This window comes from Motacilla alba, chromosome 10 (assembly GCF_015832195.1).
Source record: "Motacilla alba alba isolate MOTALB_02 chromosome 10, Motacilla_alba_V1.0_pri, whole genome shotgun sequence".
Taxonomy (NCBI): Eukaryota; Metazoa; Chordata; class Aves; order Passeriformes; family Motacillidae; genus Motacilla; species Motacilla alba.
In genome coordinates, this window is record NC_052025.1 from 17140411 (window position 1) to 17162347 (window position 21937).

At 43.3% G+C, this 21937-nt stretch overlaps 1 protein-coding gene across 1 annotated transcript; it reads left to right on the top strand.

Moving 5' to 3' along the window:
* Nucleotides 1–352: 352 nt before the first annotated feature.
* Nucleotides 353–20819, top strand: SYNM (synemin). The gene is made up of 4 exons (XM_038146867.1): nt 353–1240; nt 6172–6296; nt 11949–12019; nt 13520–20819. Exons 1-4 carry the CDS (start codon nt 455–457, stop codon nt 17155–17157), a joined length of 4620 nt encoding a protein of 1539 aa, XP_038002795.1. The 5' UTR covers nt 353–454; the 3' UTR covers nt 17158–20819.
* The last annotated feature ends 1118 nt before the right edge of the window (nt 20820–21937 follow it).

The window sequence follows — 21937 nt, forward strand, 5'->3', positions numbered from 1 at the left end:
GATGCTGGGAGCTTCCTAAGCAGTGCTGGGCTTCTGACTAAACAGGGCCTTGCTCTCCAAGCAGGACTTGGCTCCCTGAGCTTGACTTTACTTCCCAAGCCCGGCTTTGCTCCCTTAGAATGGCTTTGCTCTCTGAACAAGGCTATGCTCTCCGAGCAGGACTTGGCTCCTTAAGCCGGGCTCTGCTCCCTGAGGGGGGCTCTGCTCCCTGAGGGGAGCCCATATTCCCGCGCAGGAATTTGGCGGGAGCCGCCAGGAGCCCGGCAGGCGGCGCCGCGGCGCAGAGGGGCGGGGCCGGGGCGGGGCCGGGTGTCTGGGGGCGGGGCCGGGGCTGAGGGCCGGGGCCGAGGGGCGGGGCCTGTCCCGGTGCCGCGCACACCCCGCAGCTCCCGCCGCAGCCGCGCAGCGCCCGCAGCCCCGGGGCCACCGCGCCCCGACCCCGCGGCCCGGCAAGATGTGGCGGCGCTGGGAAGCGGGATGGGACGAGAAGAGGGAGCTGCAGGAGCTCAACTCCCGCCTGCGGGTCTTCGTGACCCGCGTGCGGGAGCTGGAGGAGGAGAACCGCTTTCTGGCGCGGGAGCTGGCGGAGCTGCGAGAGCAGGAGCTGATCGGGCTCCAGGTGCCCGAGCAGGAGCTGGCCTGGCTGCGGATGCAGCTGGAGGAGCTGAGCCGGGCGAAGCTGGAAGCGGAGCTGGAGCGGGACGGGCTGCGGCGGGAGCTGGAGGAGCTGCGGGCGCTGGGCGCGGAGGTGCTGGGGATGCGGCGGCGCCTGGAGCCCGAGCTGGCCAGCCAGCGGGCGCTGCTGGAGCGGCTGCGGGGCGAGTGCGTGGCCCTGGAGGAGCTGCTGCTGGAGCTGCAGGCCGAGCACGGGCACATGGCGGAGCGGCAGCGACGGGAGGCGGTGGAGATGCGGGAGCTGCGGCTGAACCTGGCCGCCTTGCCGCCCCCCTTGGCCGGGCTGAGCCTGGAAGAGCTGGAGGAGACCTACGAGATGCTGCTCAACCAGAGCTGCCGGGAGACCCTGCTGCGCTACCAGGAGCAGATCCAGGTGCTGCAGGAGCAGGAGGCGCAGCGCAACCGGGAGAACCTGGAGCTGCTGCGGGAGGAGAGCCGGCAGTGCCGGCAGCACCTGGAGGATCTGCAGCGCCAGGGCCAGGAGCTGTGCGCGCTGCGGGAGCGGCTGGAGCAGGAGATGCTGGCCCTGCAGGACCGCCACGGCGCCGAGCTGGAGGAGTACCAGGTGGGTGGCACATGGGCCCCGGTGCCGGGACGCTCCCGCTTGCCCTGACACTCCTGTCACTCGCGTTTTCCCCTCAGTTCTGCTCCATGGCGCGATGTGAGCCCGCCTTCCCCGTCCCGCCTCCTCGCTCTGCTCCGGGAGCTGCTGAAGCCGCTCTGACTCGGTGTGCTCCCGGCTTTCCCACCCCGCTTTGCCTCCTGGCAGCGGGATTTCCCCGGGCTGGAAGAGGAGGTGGCCCAGTGGGAGCCTTTCGCTGCTGGGCCCCTCTCCGTGCGGGGCCGGGAGTCCCTCGGAGCCCCCCGGGGGGGTTGGGTGCGAAGGGTGTGACTCAGGGAGACAGTGACCCTGAGGACATCATCCCGGTGACAGGTGCTCCTTCCCAACCTGCCCTCGGCAAGTGGCCAAGGGCATGGAGCAGGCACACGGCCTTGCCAGGCTCCTGGCAGGAGCGCTTGGGACACGGAGCAGTCCCTGGGAGCAAACGAACCGTGGGACACGGTCCTGAGGCTTGAGGGTGGCCTGTCCCCATCACAGAAATAACCTGGAATTTCTTCCTGTTTTACACCTATTTCGCTGTGCCTTGAGCCTCGGGAAAAGCTTGTGGTCCCCAGCGTAGTTAAGAAAACTTTGTGTAAAGGCAAGAAGATGTTGGGTTACAGCACCTGCAGCTGAGGGTTTGTTGCTGTCAGGATGATGCTGGGTGTACTGTGCCATCCCCGGGCGTGGGAGGATCAGCTCCTGCCGGAACAGCAGAGTATCCGCTCATCCCGCTCGGAGTGGAGAGCACATATTAGATCATGCAGCCCATCCATCCATTTCCTGAGGGCAACATTTCTTTTGTTCATTGTTAGACCCTTTATTAACACCCTGCTGGAGCTCGGTGTGTGCCTGAAGCCCGTGTTTGCCCAGCTTTGTGCAGATTATGGAGATGTTGGCAGCTGGGAAGGGACTGGGACCTGTGGCTGTGTCCGTGTCTGGTTTTTGTACTCTGCTGGATTGTTTGGAAGCTGCATAGTTTGCAGATGCTGTGAACTGAGACAGATTAGGTATGTAAGAAGTAATGGGAAAGGCTCTTAACTTTTAAATATTTTTTTTTCCGTTTTTGACAGGACAATTCATTCTGACAGTCACATATGTAAACATTCCCAAAGCTGTAGAAGATGACATCTGTAAATCCCTCATTAATTAAATCTATCCAACAGATAAAACCTGGTGAAACTGTAAAGAAGAAATAAACCTCTTCATTTTTTCCATTTTATATTTAAAGTTTTTTAGATTTCCAAAACATGGCCTTCTTGCTGTCTATATTTTTATTAGGGGTTTATAATGAAAGTCATCATTGCTCAAACTGAAAACCTCTAAATATGGAGTAAAGAGAGCATTTTTACAGCTTGCTGTCCATGCCACAAGTTTTTCTTCTAAAGCCAGTGAGAATGGCTTTTACTTAACTTTTTCAACTCAGGGAGGTGTTTTTAAACCAGTTATCTTTGTATCTAGTTGTATTTTTAAAGAGTTTTCTTTGAAAGAGCAACTGGAAAAACCCGTTGTAGATGACAGCAATCTATTGCACAAGTCAAATAATCAAAATCAAAGGATGCCCTAGAATGGTCCTGATGCAATGCTCCAAAATGGATTGCTATTTTGACACCAACATCGCAGACTTCTCTGGTACTCTCATGAATGTTTGGTTTTAATTTTTGCAGGAAAAATAGTTTCAAATCTTAGTAATACAACAAGAAGAAAATAGCTGACCATTTTCATCAGAAATTAAATATTATCTAGATGTATATTCAAATATGTCATAGGGTTTATTAATTCTGAATGGTCTAATGTTTGGGTTTAATGAGAAAGGCCTTTTTGCAGTTTCCAGTCTCCTGTACATGAGAAATAAAATCTTTTGCTCCCATCCAGGAAGAAAAATTATGGAATGCGTAGGAGCAGCTGTTTGAGGTTCTGTTCTTGGGATGAAAGCTTTCTTTTTTCTCACTCATTTCTCTTACTGGTTGAAGTATGTTCAGCCTGGGTTTTAAACTACTCTTTAAAAAGCATCAATTCCATGCTTATTTATTGTAGAGTGTCATGTAGAAATGATATGTATGTACAGATTAAAGTCAAGTTATTATTGTTCATTGCAGCTGCAATGGCAATTAGATTTATTCATATTTTCCATATATCATCCAGTTGCCTTATATGTTCATCTTTGCCTCCTGAACTGCCCTTATCCTCACTGAAGCTTTCAGCAGTGTTAAATAGAAAAAAGTATTTGGAGTTATAATGTTGCTAAACCAGGCAGGCAGTAAATCATACACTGGAAAATTTTCACTGGTCCTGAGTGCTGAAGGGATGAACTCAGTAGGTCTCTTCCTGCCATAATTTTAGCTGTGTGCTATGAGAATACTGATGCAAAAACTCCTGGAGGTTTGAAAACGCTGAATTATTTGGATGTAAAACCATCCATGGCCCACCCTGCTGCTCTGAAACGAGGCAGATATTTTTCACTGCTGAGAGTGGGTTTCGGATCAGTTCCTGTGTCAGTGCTGTGAGCTCGAGAGAAGGAGAAAACATCTTGTCAAATGCACATTTAATGTCAATATGTCATGTGCCTTTCTCTGTGTACCAGTTTTGAGCCAGCCAAGTGCAGAGTGAGTTCCTCCCCTGCTGAGCCATGAATGAGCTATGGGATCAGTAAATAGTTCCAGATGGAAAGGGCCGGGGCCTGGAATCCTCTATTCCCTCAGTAGGTACAGCTTGGACAACCCAAGTAAATTCTTTCCCCCCTGCTGCCCTTCTAAAATTTCCCAGTGCTGCCTGGAAAGGAACACACGAAGGGTGAGAAAACAGTTTCTATTCCTTTACTTAGTCCTAGCAGGACATCACTGGGATTTGGGGGCTGTGATTGATGTGGCTGGGAAGCAGATCTTTCCAAGAGAGTCCTGTGTGAAGAAAACACCAGATCTGCCAAGTAGAGGTTACCTTTTGCAAAATGGGTTTGTTGGCTCGCAATCTCCTGGACTTTGATGGATTGGTTTCTGTGCTTTTTGGTGTGCTTGGAGACAGGACTTGAGACCAGTTGTCTTCTGCTTTATGTTTGAGCATCAGTGATGGAGGGCTGGGTGTCTGGCTGTCTGCCACCCAGTCTATAGAGTGTCTGCTCCCGCTGGAATGAATTCCTTTGGAACTACTGCACAGCTGCCTGGGCTGTGTGGCCCCTTATGGTAATCATTAACTCCAGCTCTTGGATCCCCAGCGCTCTCCAGCCCCATGGGCAGAATCCAGGTGGTTTTCAAACCCACACTGGAGAACTTGGGGGTGAGGGACTGAAGCTCCTGTGTTCTTGGATAGGTTTGAACAGCCCCTGTCTTTCAGAGCTCCCCACACTCTGTAGTCCAGTGTAGAAATTTCCTGTATGGATTTTTCTGGGACTGCAGCATTTTAAAGCTCTTTTTAAGGAATGCATGCACATGTATAGGTTATTCTGTGTTTAATTGTAGAGGGAAGAAACATCTGAATCATTTAACTTTTGTACCAGAGCTCTTAGGGATTGGTTTTCTTCTGCACCTTCTGCTGAGTCCTGGTTGTGTTGCACCCTGGCCATTCTTGCTGGGTAACCTTCTCCTTTTAAAAGCAGTACTTGTACTTTTCTTCGCTTCTTACCTCGGGATTTTCCATTGTGTCTGTGCTGTCCTTGAGCAGGATTGTTACCTCAGAGCTGGTGCCTCCACTGGGGTCTGCAGGAAGTTGTTGGGGATTTGTGGTGCTCTTTCAGATATGCAGATATGATTTGTCTTCTGCCATAAAAAGGGAATTTTAAGCACACTGAAGACTGTAGGCAAGGATTGTCATGTCAGGGGAAACATCAGTGTAATCATTAGCAGGAGCTGCAAAGGCAAATGAAGAAAGACATTCATGTGTTATATAGAGAACTGTACCCACGTCTATAGGCAAATATAGGCAGCTTCCTTCACAGAGCTTTCTTTTTAGTTTTACTAAAAAAACCCAAAACTATTAATGTTTGACATGTCAGCACTTTATATTCTTAGTTCTTACTTCTGCCTAGCACATCATGCTGGCATTAACAACAGAGTCCCCTGCTGTATCTTCATTTTTGTGCTGTTGCTCATACTGTGACACCGGAGCACTTGCTGCCTATAAGTGATATATTTTGAATTTTTTAAAACTAAACCATCAGTGCCTTGATTTCCCAGTTTGATTGCAAAGCAATTTTCAGGATGAAATCTAAAATACACTGTTGTGAATTCCTGAATACACTGTTGTGTTTTGTGTTGTACATGTCTATGCGGTTTTGCTCTGTAAATGACATTTCAGAGTTCCTGCATAGTGCAGAGTGAACAAAACAGAATTGGGCCTTTGTTGATATTTAATTTCTGTCTTCCCAGCCCCCAGAACAAAGTGCAATCTATAGCATATTAGTTAGCAAGGTTAATTTGGTATTTATAACCTTTTATATTTATTTGTGTTGCATAAGATATAGTTCTTGAGATGAAAATGAGCAATCTTTTATCCATCCTCTGAGCAGCAGTTAAGACAGAGCTGGGTGGGCCTCAAAGCAGGCATCCAATACTGTAGAAAACTTGCAGGAACCACTGGAGGTTCATCTTTTACCTTATGGGCACTGTGAGTGTCTTCAGATGCTCTAAAACTGGTTTGAGCCCACACATCTGTGGAACTGAAAATACTGATAAGCTTCTCATGGCAAAGCAATTGCTGAAATTTCTGATCTCAAGTGTGATTTAAGCATGTCTTAAAATGTATATGGGGAGGTCATGGAGCTGATGTCTTCTGGTTTTTGAAGCAATAGAACATTGATGTATTCTTGTATAAGCTTTTTTTAATTAAAATTTTTATGTTTTGAGGCATTGAAGTTTACAGATTTTTATGTTCTTTCAAGACTAAAAATTGTTTCTGTTCAGAGAATAATTGATGCCCTGGAAGAAGAAAAGCAGTTCCTGACCATGTCAATCACAGATTACCTGAGGGACTACCAAGAACTCCTGCAGGTGAAAGCAGGCCTCATCCTTGAAATTGAAACCTACAGGTAAGATTTGTGGTCATGCTATTGTCTAGACAGAGGATAATTTAAATCCCTTTTTATAGATATGGGAGCCCCATTCATCCCCTTCCAGCATTTAAAGTATAAACTGTGGCTTTGGAAGTCTCAAGGCTCTAAAGCCAATATAATTCATAGGAATCCTATTAACTTGGTACAAATATCGTGGTATGTAAGAAACCTTCTAGGTCCTGGTCAAGTGGATATCAGATTGATGGGGATTTTTGGGGCAATATTTGGTTACTAGCTGAGGAGACAATATCACTGAATTGCAATCAATAAAACTTGAGGTTATGTAGTTGCCATCAACTTACATGGCACATTTCATTGTTTAAATATGTTGATTAGTGACCACCTGCAGCACTGATGTAAGCAGTGAGTTCCCATCCTTGTTGCACTTGTAGGATAGTGGGGAGATAACAGAAAAGTCTGATTAAGTCCTGGCTTTCTCCATCCTTGATTTGTTATGAAAACATGTTTAGATCAAGTGTGAGATAAGAGCAAACAACATCTTTGCTAATGAATCATCAGGACTGTACTTTTCTCTAGCCACTAAGTAGTTGTGGGGTTGAAAAGCCAAGAATCTTGATGTACATGGCACAAAACTGATTTGGAATGAAAAAAATCCTAAATAACCCAAAACTGAAGAACTGGCAGAAGAGCCTTCCTTCTTGTAAAGATGATGTGGTTTTTCTACAAATAGCACAATATTTTCAACATATTTCATCGAGATACTGATCTTCAAATACAGAGAGACGTGCAATTATTATCAAGCAAAGGGATAATTTGTGAAAATTTACTGTCAGGCAACTTCTGTATTTTTTGAGGAGATTGCCTCTGACATTACCTTATCTACACTGGGTGCATTATCAATATTTAACCTGTGTAAATATATGGGGTATTTCCAGCTAAATATAATACATGCTTCTGTGTCCTAAAGCATTAATGCTGTGTCCTGAGTGTGAACCAGTAAGTCTGGATAAAGGTAGCACCAGCTGAATTATGGGTGAGGTGTGTGGACTGTCAATCCACTGATGCATTTGAAGTTTGACTTTAGTTGTATAATTGAAAATATGAGAAACTTGAAATAACTTCTGAGGAGCTTGATAAGGAGTAGTGAGCAGAGAATGTCTTCATGAAGGAGCACCAACAGTCTGTTCAAGATGCCTTGTCTGCAAGGAGGCACAGACCAAGGCTGGTTTGTGGATGAGATAAAATCACAAACAGTGGGGAACAAGTAATCTGCAGTCGCTTGATAAGCAGCAGTATGTTGCTTGATGTTTGTTGGTGGAGTGGGATCCCTGTGATCCTTGGAAAGCCAACAGTGTCTGGAGCATTACTGTGGAAGTGGTAGCCAGTTGTGATCCTTATCTGCGTGTGTTAATTCTGTTAACTGTGCTAAAAAACATGATTCTTCTGAATTTAATCCCAGCTCTGTTGTTGACTTTCACTGTTGTCGTTTAAACTTTCTCCCTTGGTTTATTCATCTGCAAAACAGGATTAGCGCTGTCACAATAACAGAATTATCAGAGTTGTTTTGATGATTAGTGTTCATCCAGAACTAGGAATGATAATGCCCAGATATTCAGTTGTTTGAAAACCTTGTAAGCCCATGAAATTCTGGAATTTCTCCAGAGTTGTATCACTGATTATCTGAGCATTATTGGTTTGTCTGGTTAATGAAAGGAGAACAATTCAGCATCACCTGCAGTGTGTTTGTTGTCCAGTTAAGAAGCTCCTTAATCCATAGGGTTTCTTCATCTGATGGATGTGAATGCAGCTTGGGTCACTGATGGCCTTGGCAAGGCAGATGTCAGTGGAAAAATGAGCATCTGCCCACTGAAGATGAGATAAGAATAACAGAATGGGCCTTGCTACAGATGAAAAACATCCGAATGCCAAACAAAATTATTTTAAAATATCAGAAGCTGAAACGCTATTGTTTTGTGGTTTTACATTTGTGCAGTTTTACCTATTCCTCTTCTCTTCTTTTTCTCCCTTTATTCAAGAAAATAGTTCCTTCCTTCCTGTGTGTCTCTGTCATCCCTGCTGTGGGAGGGGACCCAGTCAGTAAGGTCAAGTAGGGGAATTCTGGACAGCTCACTCATGTGCTTTTTCAAATCCTGTTCCTCTCCCAGGTTTTTACCTGTGGAGAAAAGGGCATGTGAGCACAGCTTCAGCTGGTTTTCACAGAGGATGCTGCCATATACCCTGGCTTATGCATTCTGGAAACAAAAGGCACCTATTCACACTCAGTCCCACATCCTGACCTTTCCATGAAGAACTTCCCACCAAGGCCCTGGCATTTCCTTTCCTCCTGGCCCTATAGGTTAAGGGTGTGGTAGCTGGTCTGGGAGCCTTCTTTTTACCTCCCACCCTGGGTTTTTTCTTTGTTTTACAACTCCTTCAGTTCTGTTACAAGGTCAGTTCTTCCATTAGTCACCACTGCTCCTGGAGTGGGAAGAAGGATCACTGTTGCAAGGAACACCCTTCCTTAAGGTCCAAGTGTGTTTCCTCTCTGACTCTGCTCACCCTTCCTGCTCTGGGAGCTGAGATTCACTCAGGAAGAGAAATACGTGGGTTTGTGAAGTTACACCTCATGGGAATATTCATTCCTAAGCCTTTTTCTCACTGTTGAAGTAAATATTTATCAAGTGTCTCACAGTTTTGTTCTGTGTCCTTGGAATCCTTCAAAACCACAGCTACTTAACTATGCTTAGGTTTTATTTCCAGAGAGAAGTGGTAAATTAGTCACCCTGTAAAACTCTTCATTTTAAAAGGAGATGGAAAACCTGCCTAGAATCTGAATTACTCTCAGGCCTTTCTCCTTAGCTAGCAGAAACTTCTCTTCACATAGCAGAGGCTGCCCAGAGCCTGTACCAATAGGTTCAGGAGCTTTTCTGTCCTCTCTAAAATATGTTGTTCAAGGGTAAAATATTTCACTTTGAAGTTCCAGTGTCATACAAACGTTCTATTCAGGTTACCACCCTGCATTCTGAAGCACCAAAGGCTACTCAACTTTTTTTCTTTTTTATTTCCATGGTCATTGTTAGGATCTCTGAACACACTTGTCAGGTGAACTTGGGCTTGCATTCATCCATCAACACTTCTGAGCCTTTCCATGCCTTCCTCTCACAGAGTCATCACCAGCATTAAGCTCCTCTGAGCCACTCACCACAGCTTTTAAAGCCAGTGTCATTGCTTCCCCTCCATAACTTGTACCATCCAATAGGTTCCACTCCTGTATGGGTTTTATTTTGAGAACACACTGAGTTTTCAACACCTGGGGAATTTAACATGCAGTTACCTGCTGTTCTTCACACTCCTTCTCCTCCTATTCTGGGAGGATGAAAAAAGAATCTGGAATGGCCTTGACCTCCCTTCCTGGAGAGGTGGGATTTTTTGTAACTCCTTAGTAAATACCCAGAGTAGAGAGCATGAGTTTTTATGGCTTGCTGGCCAAGTGCCTCATCTGAGATATTGGGCTTCTGTAGTTGAAACGAAGTCATTACTGTCCTGAATGCCCATAATAAAATTTGCACTACATCCTTTTGTTCTCTCTCCCCACCCCAACCACTTTATCTCCTCCTCCTGCCCTCATGGAGTGGTTGTTTCTGCTGTCATCCAGCACAGGCTGACGAGCATGTCCCTGCTAACTTTAGATAAATGACATTAATAATGAGATGAGCTAACGGTGCAGTTGGATTATTTTCTGGTAACACTTAATTTAAGTGTTAACAAAATAGGAGAATGTCATTTGGGCATTTCCAGGAAGGAGCTGACATGGTTATTTTTTTAGAAGAGTGCTGCTTGGGGCAATGTTGTTTTTTTTTTTACTGTTACTATGAATGCTTTAAAGTTCATACAGTTGAAATTAATTCTTTCAGCAGTTTAAGTTTAAAAGCAGACTTTACCACCAAGAGGCTATTGTTAGGAAAGGATGCAGAGGAATAGAGAAGCAAAATGACTTGCATAAACTCAAGCTATGGTCAAGCTGAGCAGCACAGGCTGAGTTTGCTGGCTCAGTACAGTACACTGCCCTTTCTCGTGCCAGTTTAGTAAGCCAAGCTCAGTTTAACATTTGCTTGGTTTTCTGATAAGCGTGAGGTCATACATATTAAGAAGTGTCCAGTAAAGCTGATTCTCTGTCCAGTTTTACTGAGGTTTCAGGAAGCTTTGCCTTTCACTTTCAGTAGTAACACTTCAGATCCAGCTTTTCTGTGGGCTGCTGCCCTTTGCCATATACAGTTACCTCCTGGAACTTATTTTTAGTGACTTCATAGGTTGCTGCAGCAACTGAACAACTGTTGTTTTAACAGCAGCCAGAAATCCTTAGTCAAACTCCCCACATTCCTGCTTTCCTTCGTCATGGTTAACGCTTTCACTGCCAGCTCCTGGAGGTGTTTCTGCAGCGTCACCACCAGCTTCTCTGGCAGGTCTGGCAGAGCAATTTGTTTGGCACTCACTGGCTTCATCAGATCAGATGTTTGGTCTTGGGAACTTTATATGTGTTGAAGGGATCTAATTCCCCTGAAGCTTCTCTCAGCATGGAGAAAGATAAATTGCTTTTACTGTGGGTTTTTTCAGCTCACAAAATAGAAGGAAAGATGCCCATCTGAGCCTGTTTCAGGTAGTTCTAACCCAGCTTTTCTTGTGAATCTAGACAAATCCATCAAGGCTAAGAAAACCTTGCTAATGATATTTTGCTAGTGCCAAAGTGATCAGCCATGGGAAGTGTGGAATATAGGGATGATGCTTAAAACACCTGCTTTGTTAGTTTTGACATAAATGTCCAGCAGAGGTGTTTGTACCCCAATCCTAAGTGGCTTTCAGCTCCTGTCCCAGGGAGTCAGAGGCCTTGGCTATCACAGTCCTCCAGCCTTACTCTTGCCAGCTTTGATGTTGCAGCTGTGTCTTATCAGTGCAGAACATCTGGCATTCCCAAACCCAGAAATGCTGCGACTGGCTGGCAGAAGCAGCATAAACCCACCCAAGTTACTGTGCTGACTGTAGCATTGCCTTGCACAGGGATTGACCCTGATGTAGCATTTCCAGGCTGCTGCCCGGCACTTCCTGGAAGCGTGGGAGCTGTTGGAGTGTCACTGCCAAAAGGGACAGGGACAGACAGAGAGGGCATTAAAGGAAACCAAGCAGTTTCTGTCACAGAGAATTTCCTTGCTCCTTTTTTGTGAAATGTGTTGTGCTGATTGCCAGTGGAATAGGAGCTAAGAACAGTTAATTTAACACTGTAAATTGTTTCTTCCAGCGCTGTGTTTGATAGCAGAAGTTATACTTTCCTTCATTTTTCATTTCAAAATGATAGAACTTGCAAATCCTGCTGTAACAGTTCCCTCATATAACACTTCTTCAACACCTTTACTACTCTTTTACAAACAAGAAGGTTGCTGCATTTTTTTTTTTCATTTTTGCATTTTCTTTATAAAACATCTTGCCCAGAGGAGCTGTGGCTGCCCCATCCCTGGAAGTGTTCCAGGCCAGGTTGAATGGGGCTTGGAGCAACCTGGGATAGTGGAATGTGGCAACTACAGGATAATTGTTTCAATTTCTAAGACTTATAAATGTAAAATATTCTGCTTATTGTTCCCAGTGTTTTAATGAGATGCCCTTTGTGTTTTGCAGAGCTTTGTTAGAAGGGGAGAGCAAGCCATGGATTATATGGAGAGAAGAGTACGCAGGGAAACTGCCCCAAGGTAAAGTATGAATATTAAAAAATAATTTTGAATGAAATTAAATTTAACTGGAAATTATTATGTTATACTGTTCCTGATGTATATTTTTCTGGATGTATTGCAAAGTGAATATTGGATTAGTTTTCAGTGTTAATTTTTAAATCAACATATTGCTCTTCTATGTGAGATGCCTTATAAAATCATAGCTTGAGTGGAGAATGTAGGGAGTGATGTTTCGTAGCTCTCAAGAACTTTTGGATGCCCATAGGTCTTAAGAGAGTTCTGAAGTATAAAGCAAGAGGTGTTTAACAGAGCATGTTGTTGAAAGTATGGAGTTCATCACCCTGAGGCACTGTGAGTTATAAAAAGTTCACGTGGGTTTAAGGACATATTTTAGCAGAGTAATGAAAGACCAATCAAAGACTTACTAAACATAAAGATACCATTTCTGTCTTAGGAGCTGCAAATCTCTGGAGGCTGTGAGAGTATACAAGGGAAGTATCACTGTTTACTTGCCCTGTTCTTATACTCTTCCCTGTGTATCTACTCTTGGTCCCTGCAAACAGGATTTTAGATAAGATGGACCTTCACTGTGACTGCTGTGGCCATTGCAATTAATAACAGAATTAATCTGGATAATACTCAGGAGTTTAACAATGTGGGGTCATAACTGTAGTCCCAGAAGACATTTGAAGGCTGTGTGTGTAGCAGGAAATGCAAGAGGCTCAGGCTGAAATGCTCACAGAGATCTGCCTGTGCTGTTGAATTGTGAGCACTGTGCCTGGATCTGGACAGCACAGTTTGGATCTGGACTAGCCAGTACTTCTGCAGACAATGCCCAGGCATATTCACAGAATAGGGAAGGAAATACAGAAATAATACAGGAGGCACTACCAAAAGCCAGAGGAGATGTGGTAGCTTTTCAGGAGTGAGAGATGTGAGTGGTGCAGTACTGGTTGGTCTTAACTGTCAGATATTCCTGGCACATTGTGTTAATTTCTGTAGATAGAGCCTAAAAGGTTCTTTGTTTCTCTCCCTTGTTGTGCTTTACTGTGTGGCTGTATTTGTGTTTGCAGCTTCTAGTATGTGGTGGCAGGTGTGCCATTAAATGTCAATAGGAACTAAGAAACTTCAGGCCACTTAGGCTGATGAAGCAAAAAACCCAGCCTGTGATATTAACATACATTATTGAATAAGAAGTTGTAAATGAACATTGGTATAAATACGAAAGGTGCAATTCTTCAATATATGCCACAATACCCAGTAGTGCACAACAGATAAAATTGGCAAGATCTTGCAACTTGAGAAAAAGCTTTGCTTTCAGCTTTAATGTAATTTATGCACAGACTTAATTAACAGGCAAAACCTACAGGAATGCCTTTACAAAGCTCCACTGAAAATGAAGACATTATTTCTTTCAAAAAACATAGTGCATGTTTTCTTAGTTCATGCCCTCTATTTGATGGTATTTTAGATACAAACCATTATTTTAATGCTTGGTCACCTGTGCTCTCTTTGCAGATATTATAAACACTTCCTATAACTACACTGATATTTACTCTACTTATCAAGAGAGAAATAGAAGTAAAGCTTCACCAGCTGCCAGGATCACTGACACGAGGCACAGAATGCCAGTGACAAATATGAGCAGCTCTGCACATTACTCAGCCCACTCCACACAGGCTGGATCACACACAACAACGGGGGGAAGAACTTTTGGAAGGGACCTGCTGGGTTCAACATATCGCCCTTCCACGACTGTCACAAAGGATGAAAGGATTGTAACAGACCACAAAGAACTAAGAACATTCACTCCAGACTACAGTAGCTGGAGGAGCACTGAAATGCAGCAAAAGAGGATTCCAGAAAGGAAGAAAACAGAAGTTACAACTTCATCCACAGTATCTTTTTCAAAAGAATCAGCACATGCTGAAAGATCAGACAAGGACCACAAGCCTGATGCTGAAAGAACTAAACCAGGCTTCAATAGATTTCCAGCTTATGAGCTGATTACCAATGCAAAACCATCTAAATATGAAGAAACTATAATTGAAACTCGGACCACACTAAAAGACAGAAGAGGAGGCAGCAAACCAACTGATGAGAAGACATCTCTGCTGAAAGAAAAAGATAAGCTGGAGAAACAAACAAAGGATGAGAAAAAGAAAACTGATGAGAAATCTTTTATAGAAGAAACTGTCGATTTTGGGAGGAAGACTGAGAAAAAATATATCCGTGAGGAAGTTAGCCAGAAGGTAACAGGGAGTGATATTTCTACTGCAAGAACTTTGAGAAGTGAAGCAACCAAACAAGATGCAACTGTGACCTCGGAGTCAAGAAGCAAAGACGTTATTGAGGTACCAATCAGCATTGAAAGACCTGTTCCTGACAAAGGGCCTCAGAGAAATAAAGAAATAAGGGTACAAGGTGTTAAAACTTCCATAGGAAGAGAAACAGATGAACATGTAACTCAGTCTGCTGAAACTCGCCAAGTGAGGATTTCAGAAGCAGAGTCCAGTCTGGAAGGTCAAGAGCAAATTAGGGATGGGAGCCATAAAATGGGAGCTCTGCCAACTGAAAGCATAGCAGAGAATATTGTTGCTGACATTCTTAAAAGTTTCACACAGTCTTCTAGTTCACAGATGTCAACGGACACCAAAGTGACCTATTTTGATAAGAAAGAACAAGAAGATGAAGGGAAAATAAAGACTGAGTTCACAGTGCAGTCTCAAGTTCAAGAAGACATAGCTATTTCTGATGAAGGTGACTTAGGACACCTATCAAACCAGGATGTTAGAAAAGTGATTCGAGAGGGTGTTGAGGGAACTCCTTCCAAAGAGGAGATAGAAGATATTGTCCATCACGGCCTGAAAGGAAGCGAGAGCGGAAAGAACGTGTCTGTGAATGTGGAGATTGTAGAGGAGCCACTGGATTACACCACCGATGAAAGGACTGATTTTTCAACACCTTTCCAAGTAGAAGAAGTGGAAGATTCATTCCCTGAGAGAGAGAGGCGTTATGGTGAGGAGGAACAAAACATCACCTTCACATATGAAGATGTCAAAAAGAAGAAACCGCGCCATGAGAGCTTCACTCGCGTGGAAGAAGTAACTGAGGAAGATGACTCACCCATTGAACAGAAATATTTTGTATCTGTTCCTGATGAGCATCCTATTATTAATGAAAAAGATGATGACTCAGTATATGGGCAAATTCATATTGAAGAAGAATCAACTATTAAATATTCTTGGCAAGATGAATTTTTGCAAGGCACACAAAGTAAGAGAGAGGAAGGTACAAGGTCTCCAGAAGAAACCTACAAAGTGGTGGGGGAGGAAGCGAGTGCCCATATTTTAAAAGAGCATCCTGAAGGTGAAAGATCCCATGTTGAATCCATTGTTATTGAAAAAGAAATTAAAATTCCCCATGAATTTCAGACTTCGATAAAAGGGCTTTTATCCAAGGAAACGAAGGACCCTAAACATCAATTGAAGGAAGCTTTGGAGCAGTTGGAGGGCAGTCTCCCAGAAAGTGTGAAAGAGGAACTCTCTGCATTAACAAAAGACAGCAAAGTGGATGCTAGTAACTTGGCATTTGATATCAAAAAAGTTGATCAGAAGGAGGAGGGGGGCTCAGTGACCATTGTCGCTGAAGTCAATCTGTCCCAGACCCTCAATACTGACGAATTTGACGTAGATCAGCTTGGTGAAGTAATCACAAGCGAAAAGGAGAAGGCAACAATACACTCCTTGAAGAAAGAGAGCTCGGATAGGAGCAGTGTAGAAGTTTCTTCCCACAGTGACAAATACACTCCTTTTGCTGACCAAGAGATCTACAGCTCATCCACGACGAGGCGGAGCGGTGGCACTGGCTATCACACCACTGAAAGGGTCGTTTATGACGGTTCGGTTTCGGAAACTGCAGATTATGGAGAGGCCTCTTACTCATCACACTCAGCTGATGAGACCAAGTCCCAGAGGCGTGTCAGGGTTGGCCCAGCAGAAGTCCAGGGGTTTGAGCAGGTCCTGTATGAAGGGCCTGGTTCTGAAACGCTGGAGCTCAGTGCTACAGAAGATCTTGTTCAGAGAGAGGGGCTGTCAGAATTCAGCCAATCTGTGAAGCACTTTAAACTGGGCCCCAAGGAAATCCAAACCACAGAACAAGTAATTTTTACAGGCCCTATTACTACAGTTGTAGAAGAGATGGATTCTGGAAATCTTTCTCAGAAGGTCTCAACAGACTTCAGCAGGACCACAAGACGTGTCACAGTAGGATCAAGGCAAGTGACTGAAGAAGCCTCTTTTGAGGGGTCGGGTTCGGACTCTCTGGCACTCAATAGCTCAGATGGCCTTTCCCAGGCTGAAGGGGCTGTGGATGTCAGCAGATCAATGAGGCACTTCAGGCTGGGCCCAAAAGAGGTTCACACTGAGCACGTTGTCTTTGAAGGACCCATCTCTGGTAAAGTGGAGGTCAGCAGCACAAGGGACTTCTCACAGGCAGAAAGTTCAGTCAGACAAATCCAGATGGGTCCCCAGGGCTTTATGACAGCTGAAGAGATCATCTACCAGGGGCCTGCCTCTGAGCACACAGAAATCACTGAACTGGAAGACCAGACCTTTTCAGGAGGCTCGAGAGCCTTCAGGCATGTTAAAATAAGTCCTGCAGGAACTCACACTGAGGAAATCATCTTCTCAGGACCCATTGCTGGAGTGGTGGAAGATCTTTCACAAATAGCAGAGTCATCTGAGAGCAGCAGCTCTGTGAAGCATATTAAAGTAGGCTCCAGGGAAACAGCTTACACTTTCCAAATGGATGTTTCCAATCTGGGTGGAATATCTGCAGTGAAGAGTGGAGAACAGCAAGGGGCAACGCTGGTGTCCAGCAAGCAAGAGGCTTCGGCTGGTCAGCCACAGGTCATCGTTGAAAGCAACCAGCTTGCAGGAAGTGAAAGCACAAGAAGTGGCTATGTTCTCTCCAGTTTTTCCCAAGATCAGGGTGAGAAGGTGGTGGGACAGTCATTTTTTGATCAAACTGTGCAGTTGCAAAGAACGGTCGACCAAAGGTCGGATACTTCTGAAGGGAAGAAAGTCGCTTTTGTCTACCTGGACCATGAGGAGGAAGATGATGAGGATAATGATAACGATGGACAGTGGTTCTGAAAGGACTCTCTGATGAAGCCTAACTAGCAGTTTGTTTATACGTATTTTATATTCTCCTTTTTTTTAAAGAGAAAAAAAGGGATGGGGAAACACTCAGACTATTTAGATTATTAATGGTGGACTGAGAAATATTGAAGTTAAGCCTCTATTCAGCACATTTTATTTTATTGGAAATTTTATTTTTGGGAGAGATCATGCTATTAATATTTTTCCTCAGAGTTCTGTGTCTAATATTTTCAGATTTTTCCACGCATAGAAACAGGAATTTGCTGCTGGGGAATTCAAAGGATTCTATTTTTTTGTTTGTTTTATAGCACATCAACTATTAAATGTGTGCTTGAATAGGACTTTTCAAATAATTTTTTTTCTTAATACTGTATTGTACTTGGTTACTACAATATTACTATGCAATTCTATTTGAATCTCAAGCTACTATCCACAAATTTAAGAGAATATGAGACTAATGAGTGGTAGTAGCTGATTTTCAGTTCCATTTCTGTGTACTTATATGCAATACCTAATGCATACATTATAAGAGACAGTTATTACAGCTATAAAATTAAATATGATCCTGTAGGATCAAACTAAGCAAAGCAAGAATTGACAAAAGTGACATTATTTGCATAGCTTGAATGCAGTGCAAAAAAGAAAGAGGTAACATGAGGTAAGAATTTCTCACAGTATTCCAGGTGAGAAATAGTGAATTTTATGGTTAGACAGTAGTATAATTAATATCTCTGAAAATAAAACAAATTTAAAAGCTAGACTGGATAGTGTTCGCACTGAGGTAAGGAGAACTCTTTACAGATGCAGTGCCTGTGTACATTAGTAACCTCAAGTTCCTTTGCAGTTTATGGGTTACCTGATCCGAGGTATTGCTAAAGGCAAGTGTGAAGTGTCAGACATGATTACATAGTGCCTAATTTCCTAACACAGTGAAATTAGCTGATATGTGTCCTGTTAGAAGGAAACTTTTACAAATGACATTGATGACACTTATGATCATTGTGTGTCAGCTCATTCCCAGATAATCCTTTGTTTACAAACAAGATGTCCTTTTCAATCACTCCCCCTGCAAACCCAACCTGAGATTTGAATTTGTTTTCCTTCCTTTTTTTTCCTCTGAATGTAACACGTGCCTCAGGCCAAAGTTGCCTTCTACTTAAATCGTTTGCAAATAAGCTAATTTCACTTGGATTGCACATTGGTTGAATGAAGGACATAATTTCACTTTATAATTCAGTGACTTTTTAAGTTCAGCTTGGAAACCAGCACAGCACCACTGGCTGGCCTGACCTGGGCAGTGCTGGCAGTAACAAAAATAGCAGCCAAAATATTGTCACTGGGATAAGAAATAACCATACTGGACACATATGGAAGTACCAAACAGAGGTGAGAAGCTGCTGTTTCTGCACACACACACACTCACAAGCACAAGCACACTCTCACTCACTGTGCCCACCTCTGCAGAGCAGACACACGCCTGGCTCGGGGGGGCTGAGCAGCACCAGCCCGGCCGGTGCTGACTCCCAGATTTTGTTCCTGTGGTAATGTAAGCCTAGTTTTGTGTGTGCTGATCCATCTTAGAATCCAGTTAGACTATCTTAGTCTGGCATGACTAGTCACTTTTCAGATTCCTTACTATTAACAGAAGTAGATTTCTCAAAGCTGACTGCTGCTTTATACTATGAATGTAAATGCAAAGCTGAGAAGCTCCGTGCTGACTGACATATCCTGCTCTTTCAGCTATAGGACAGTTTAATCCGTGTGTGCCTTGGTTTCACTAAGATTGAAACTGTACAAAGTTATTAATGTTCCAAAGATTAACTCATGAGGTTTGTCTGCACTGCAAAATTTTCTGAATGTTTTCCTCATTTTGTCTGGAATCAGTTGTTGAAATTGGAAGTTCCACCAACAGCTGGAAAATGAATATGAAACTGAGTTGTGTAGAAGCACTAGAGGCATGTAATCTAAGCTTATTTATACAGTTCACTGTGCAATAGATAATATTTTTTTCAAAATTATTCCTATATGCTCAGAAAAGATCTTGTGCTTCCATTTATAAATAGGATGTTATTTATATTAATACTTTTAATCTCATCCTATATTTTTGTTTCCTTAGTTGACTGTGTGATTTTAAAGGTGGCAACATCTCTGTGTTTAATAATCATGTATAAGCCAGAATTTTCCAGCTAGGTGCCATACTGCCAGTAATCAGATTCTGTACTTCAAGTATCAAATAACTGCATGAAGGAGGAAGTCAGGTCTGTAGTAAGCAACAGAGGTAAAAAATAATGAGGTAAGTTTTCTTGGAATTTTATTCAAGACTTACCATTCTCTGTAAAGCAGATACAAGAATATCTGCAGAAAATATATTTAGCAACCAACAAAAAGCTACTTACAATGCCAAGCCCGTTTATTGATACATTGTGGAATCTTTGACAGATTCAGGTGCTCCTTAGGAACAGGGATGCCAAAACTGTTCTGTTTATCTGCACCTGCTGAGAGGATTATAATGTAAGGTGAGGGAATAAACCAGTGAGGAGCAAGTGACTCATAAAATGTAGGTGCCCTTAGCATTGAAGGATTTAAAAAAATTAAAAATCAATGTTGCTTCCACTGAGGCAACGACAGCTCTTCAGAAATTCCTTTGCACATCACAGGCAGATGCAGTAGGTTATGCCAAGATACATTTCTGTTTTGATAGTCTGGAGGAAAAATTTTTTCAGTGAACTTTATTTCTATTTAAGAGCAGGATTTTAATCAATTACTGGGAAGATGGGTTATTGTAGAGTACTGGAAATGTGCACTAGCATGACTTTAAAAATATTTTAACATTTCAGGCACAGTTCCTTTGCATGAAGGAAGGCTGTGAAAACAAAGTTGCCTCACATATAAAGGTTTAAGTCTTAAAAAGGTTTTAATATAAGCAACCCATTTTCCACTTAGTTGTTATTAACCTGAGACATTTAGACATAATGGTAACTTTTGGATAATTCTACCTTCAGACAACAAAGTGTATTTAGGTGGACAGTCATATCCAGCACGCCTCGTGGCTGCATGTGCAGAATTGGGGCTGTAGGTCCACGAATCCCTAGTGAGAGCAAACATAACCTACTCCCTGGTGTACTAACTCACCCAAGGTGATCACTTTCTGCATAAGAAGTATATCCTGTGGCTGAGCAGATTGGTGACACGCCCTCAGTCAGCATGCACTTCTGAAGCTTACTCATATTACGCTTTTTATTAAATAGAAATTAAAACGTTACCGCTGAGTTTGGATTAAACAAAACGCTTTTCAAATATCATTAGTATTTTGGGGAGGGTGAAAACGATGTAATTCTATGCTGTTATAGATCAGATGTGGGGCACTGTTTTTTCAAATGTGTAAACCACTGGTCTAGGATGCAAATAGAGCATAGAAGAGAAAGAAGGATGTGTGAGATAGCGAGAGCTCTGTGCTGCTGGTGTTTGTGAACAGCAGGTGTTTCAGAAGACGGTCAGAATGTTGAACCCGGGTTTGTTGATGTCAGCTGTGTGAAACTTTGCAGGCAGCTTGTGTTCTGGTCATTTGCAATGAAACTGCGTTTTTTTGTGGTGGTATAAGCTTTGTGATTTTACACTTTTTCACTCTTGAGTATTAAACAATGAAAATCAATGCAGATGTTTCTCTGTCTTCCTGTCTGATGTTTCTAAGGCTGCACTGTCCAAGAGAAAGGACTTAATGTCTGTAAATACCTCGCTCTCAGGCTAAGATAATTTTGGTTCAAAGAATGAACCCAATTTTTCATTCCAGCAAAGATTCACCTCTTTCAGGCTGATAATAGAAATGATGGCAAAGCATGGCATATTCCTTATTCCAACTGCACACAGCACGTGGGGACCAGCAGTGGTTGTGGAGTGCCACAGGTAGAGGGAGAGGCAGAGTATAAAGCAGCACAGAAGGTGGAATTCCCTGAGCTGTCAGCATCATAATTGTCCTTGGAGCCTGGCGCTTGACCAAGGTACATCTTAACTTTTACCCTTTTCTGGTAAAGAAGACTTTGAAAACTAAAGAAAACTAAAGTTTGCCACTTTATTTTAGTTTTGTAGAGTGTGCCTGTAAGAGACCCAGCTACTTCATACAAATTTTTAAAAAGACAACTTCTCTGCATAATTGGAAACTGCTGCTTCAGATTGGTCGAATTTTCTCTTAATTTTGGCTTTACTTTCACTTAATGCCATTGCCTCATCCTGTGAAAACACAGAGATGCTCTATGACCACCTCTGCCACAATTTGCTGTTATCACTTAAGCAGAGGAATTAACCAAGAAAATCAGTGATGGCAATGGTGGCACAAATCAAATTTCTTCAGGCAGTGGCTGCTAAATCAGTGACACATCTGACATTTAGTGGAGGAAAAAGCCTGAGGAGTGAGTGAGCAATCTGAGCTGCTGCCTGGGGAACTTTCCAACAGTTTGACTCATCTGTCTTTTCCATCAGGCACTTGTGCGACTCCCTGTGCCTAAATATCTCTGAGAAGTGCAAAGGAATAGAGATTCTAACAGGATGCAAGAAGATACTCAGCCAAGAAGGGATCTAATTAAAACCTTGCTCTGAATATGTCAGTGGTTTCTTGAGTTGCTGTCAGTCCTTTTATGTTGTGGGTGCCAAATGAGATTTGGCAGTGAAGGTAATACAATGTACAATTCTATGATACAGATTTCTTAGACTCTCGCTGGAGTAAACTGATAGAGAAAATTCAAATATATGTATTTCCCACTGGTATATACAGATGAAA

What these genes read in the sequence shown, in the direction of transcription:
- SYNM (XM_038146867.1), top strand. Translation starts at nt 455, where the DNA reads ATGTGGCGGCGCTGGGAAGCGGGATGGGACGAGAAGAGGGAGCTGCAG. An exon ending in CCGAGCTGGAGGAGTACCAG is followed by an intron (nt 1,241 to 6,171) that starts GTGGGTGGCACA and finishes GTTTCTGTTCAG; the next exon opens with AGAATAATTGATGCCCTGGA. An exon ending in CTTGAAATTGAAACCTACAG is followed by an intron (nt 6,297 to 11,948) that starts GTAAGATTTGTG and finishes TGTGTTTTGCAG; the next exon opens with AGCTTTGTTAGAAGGGGAGA.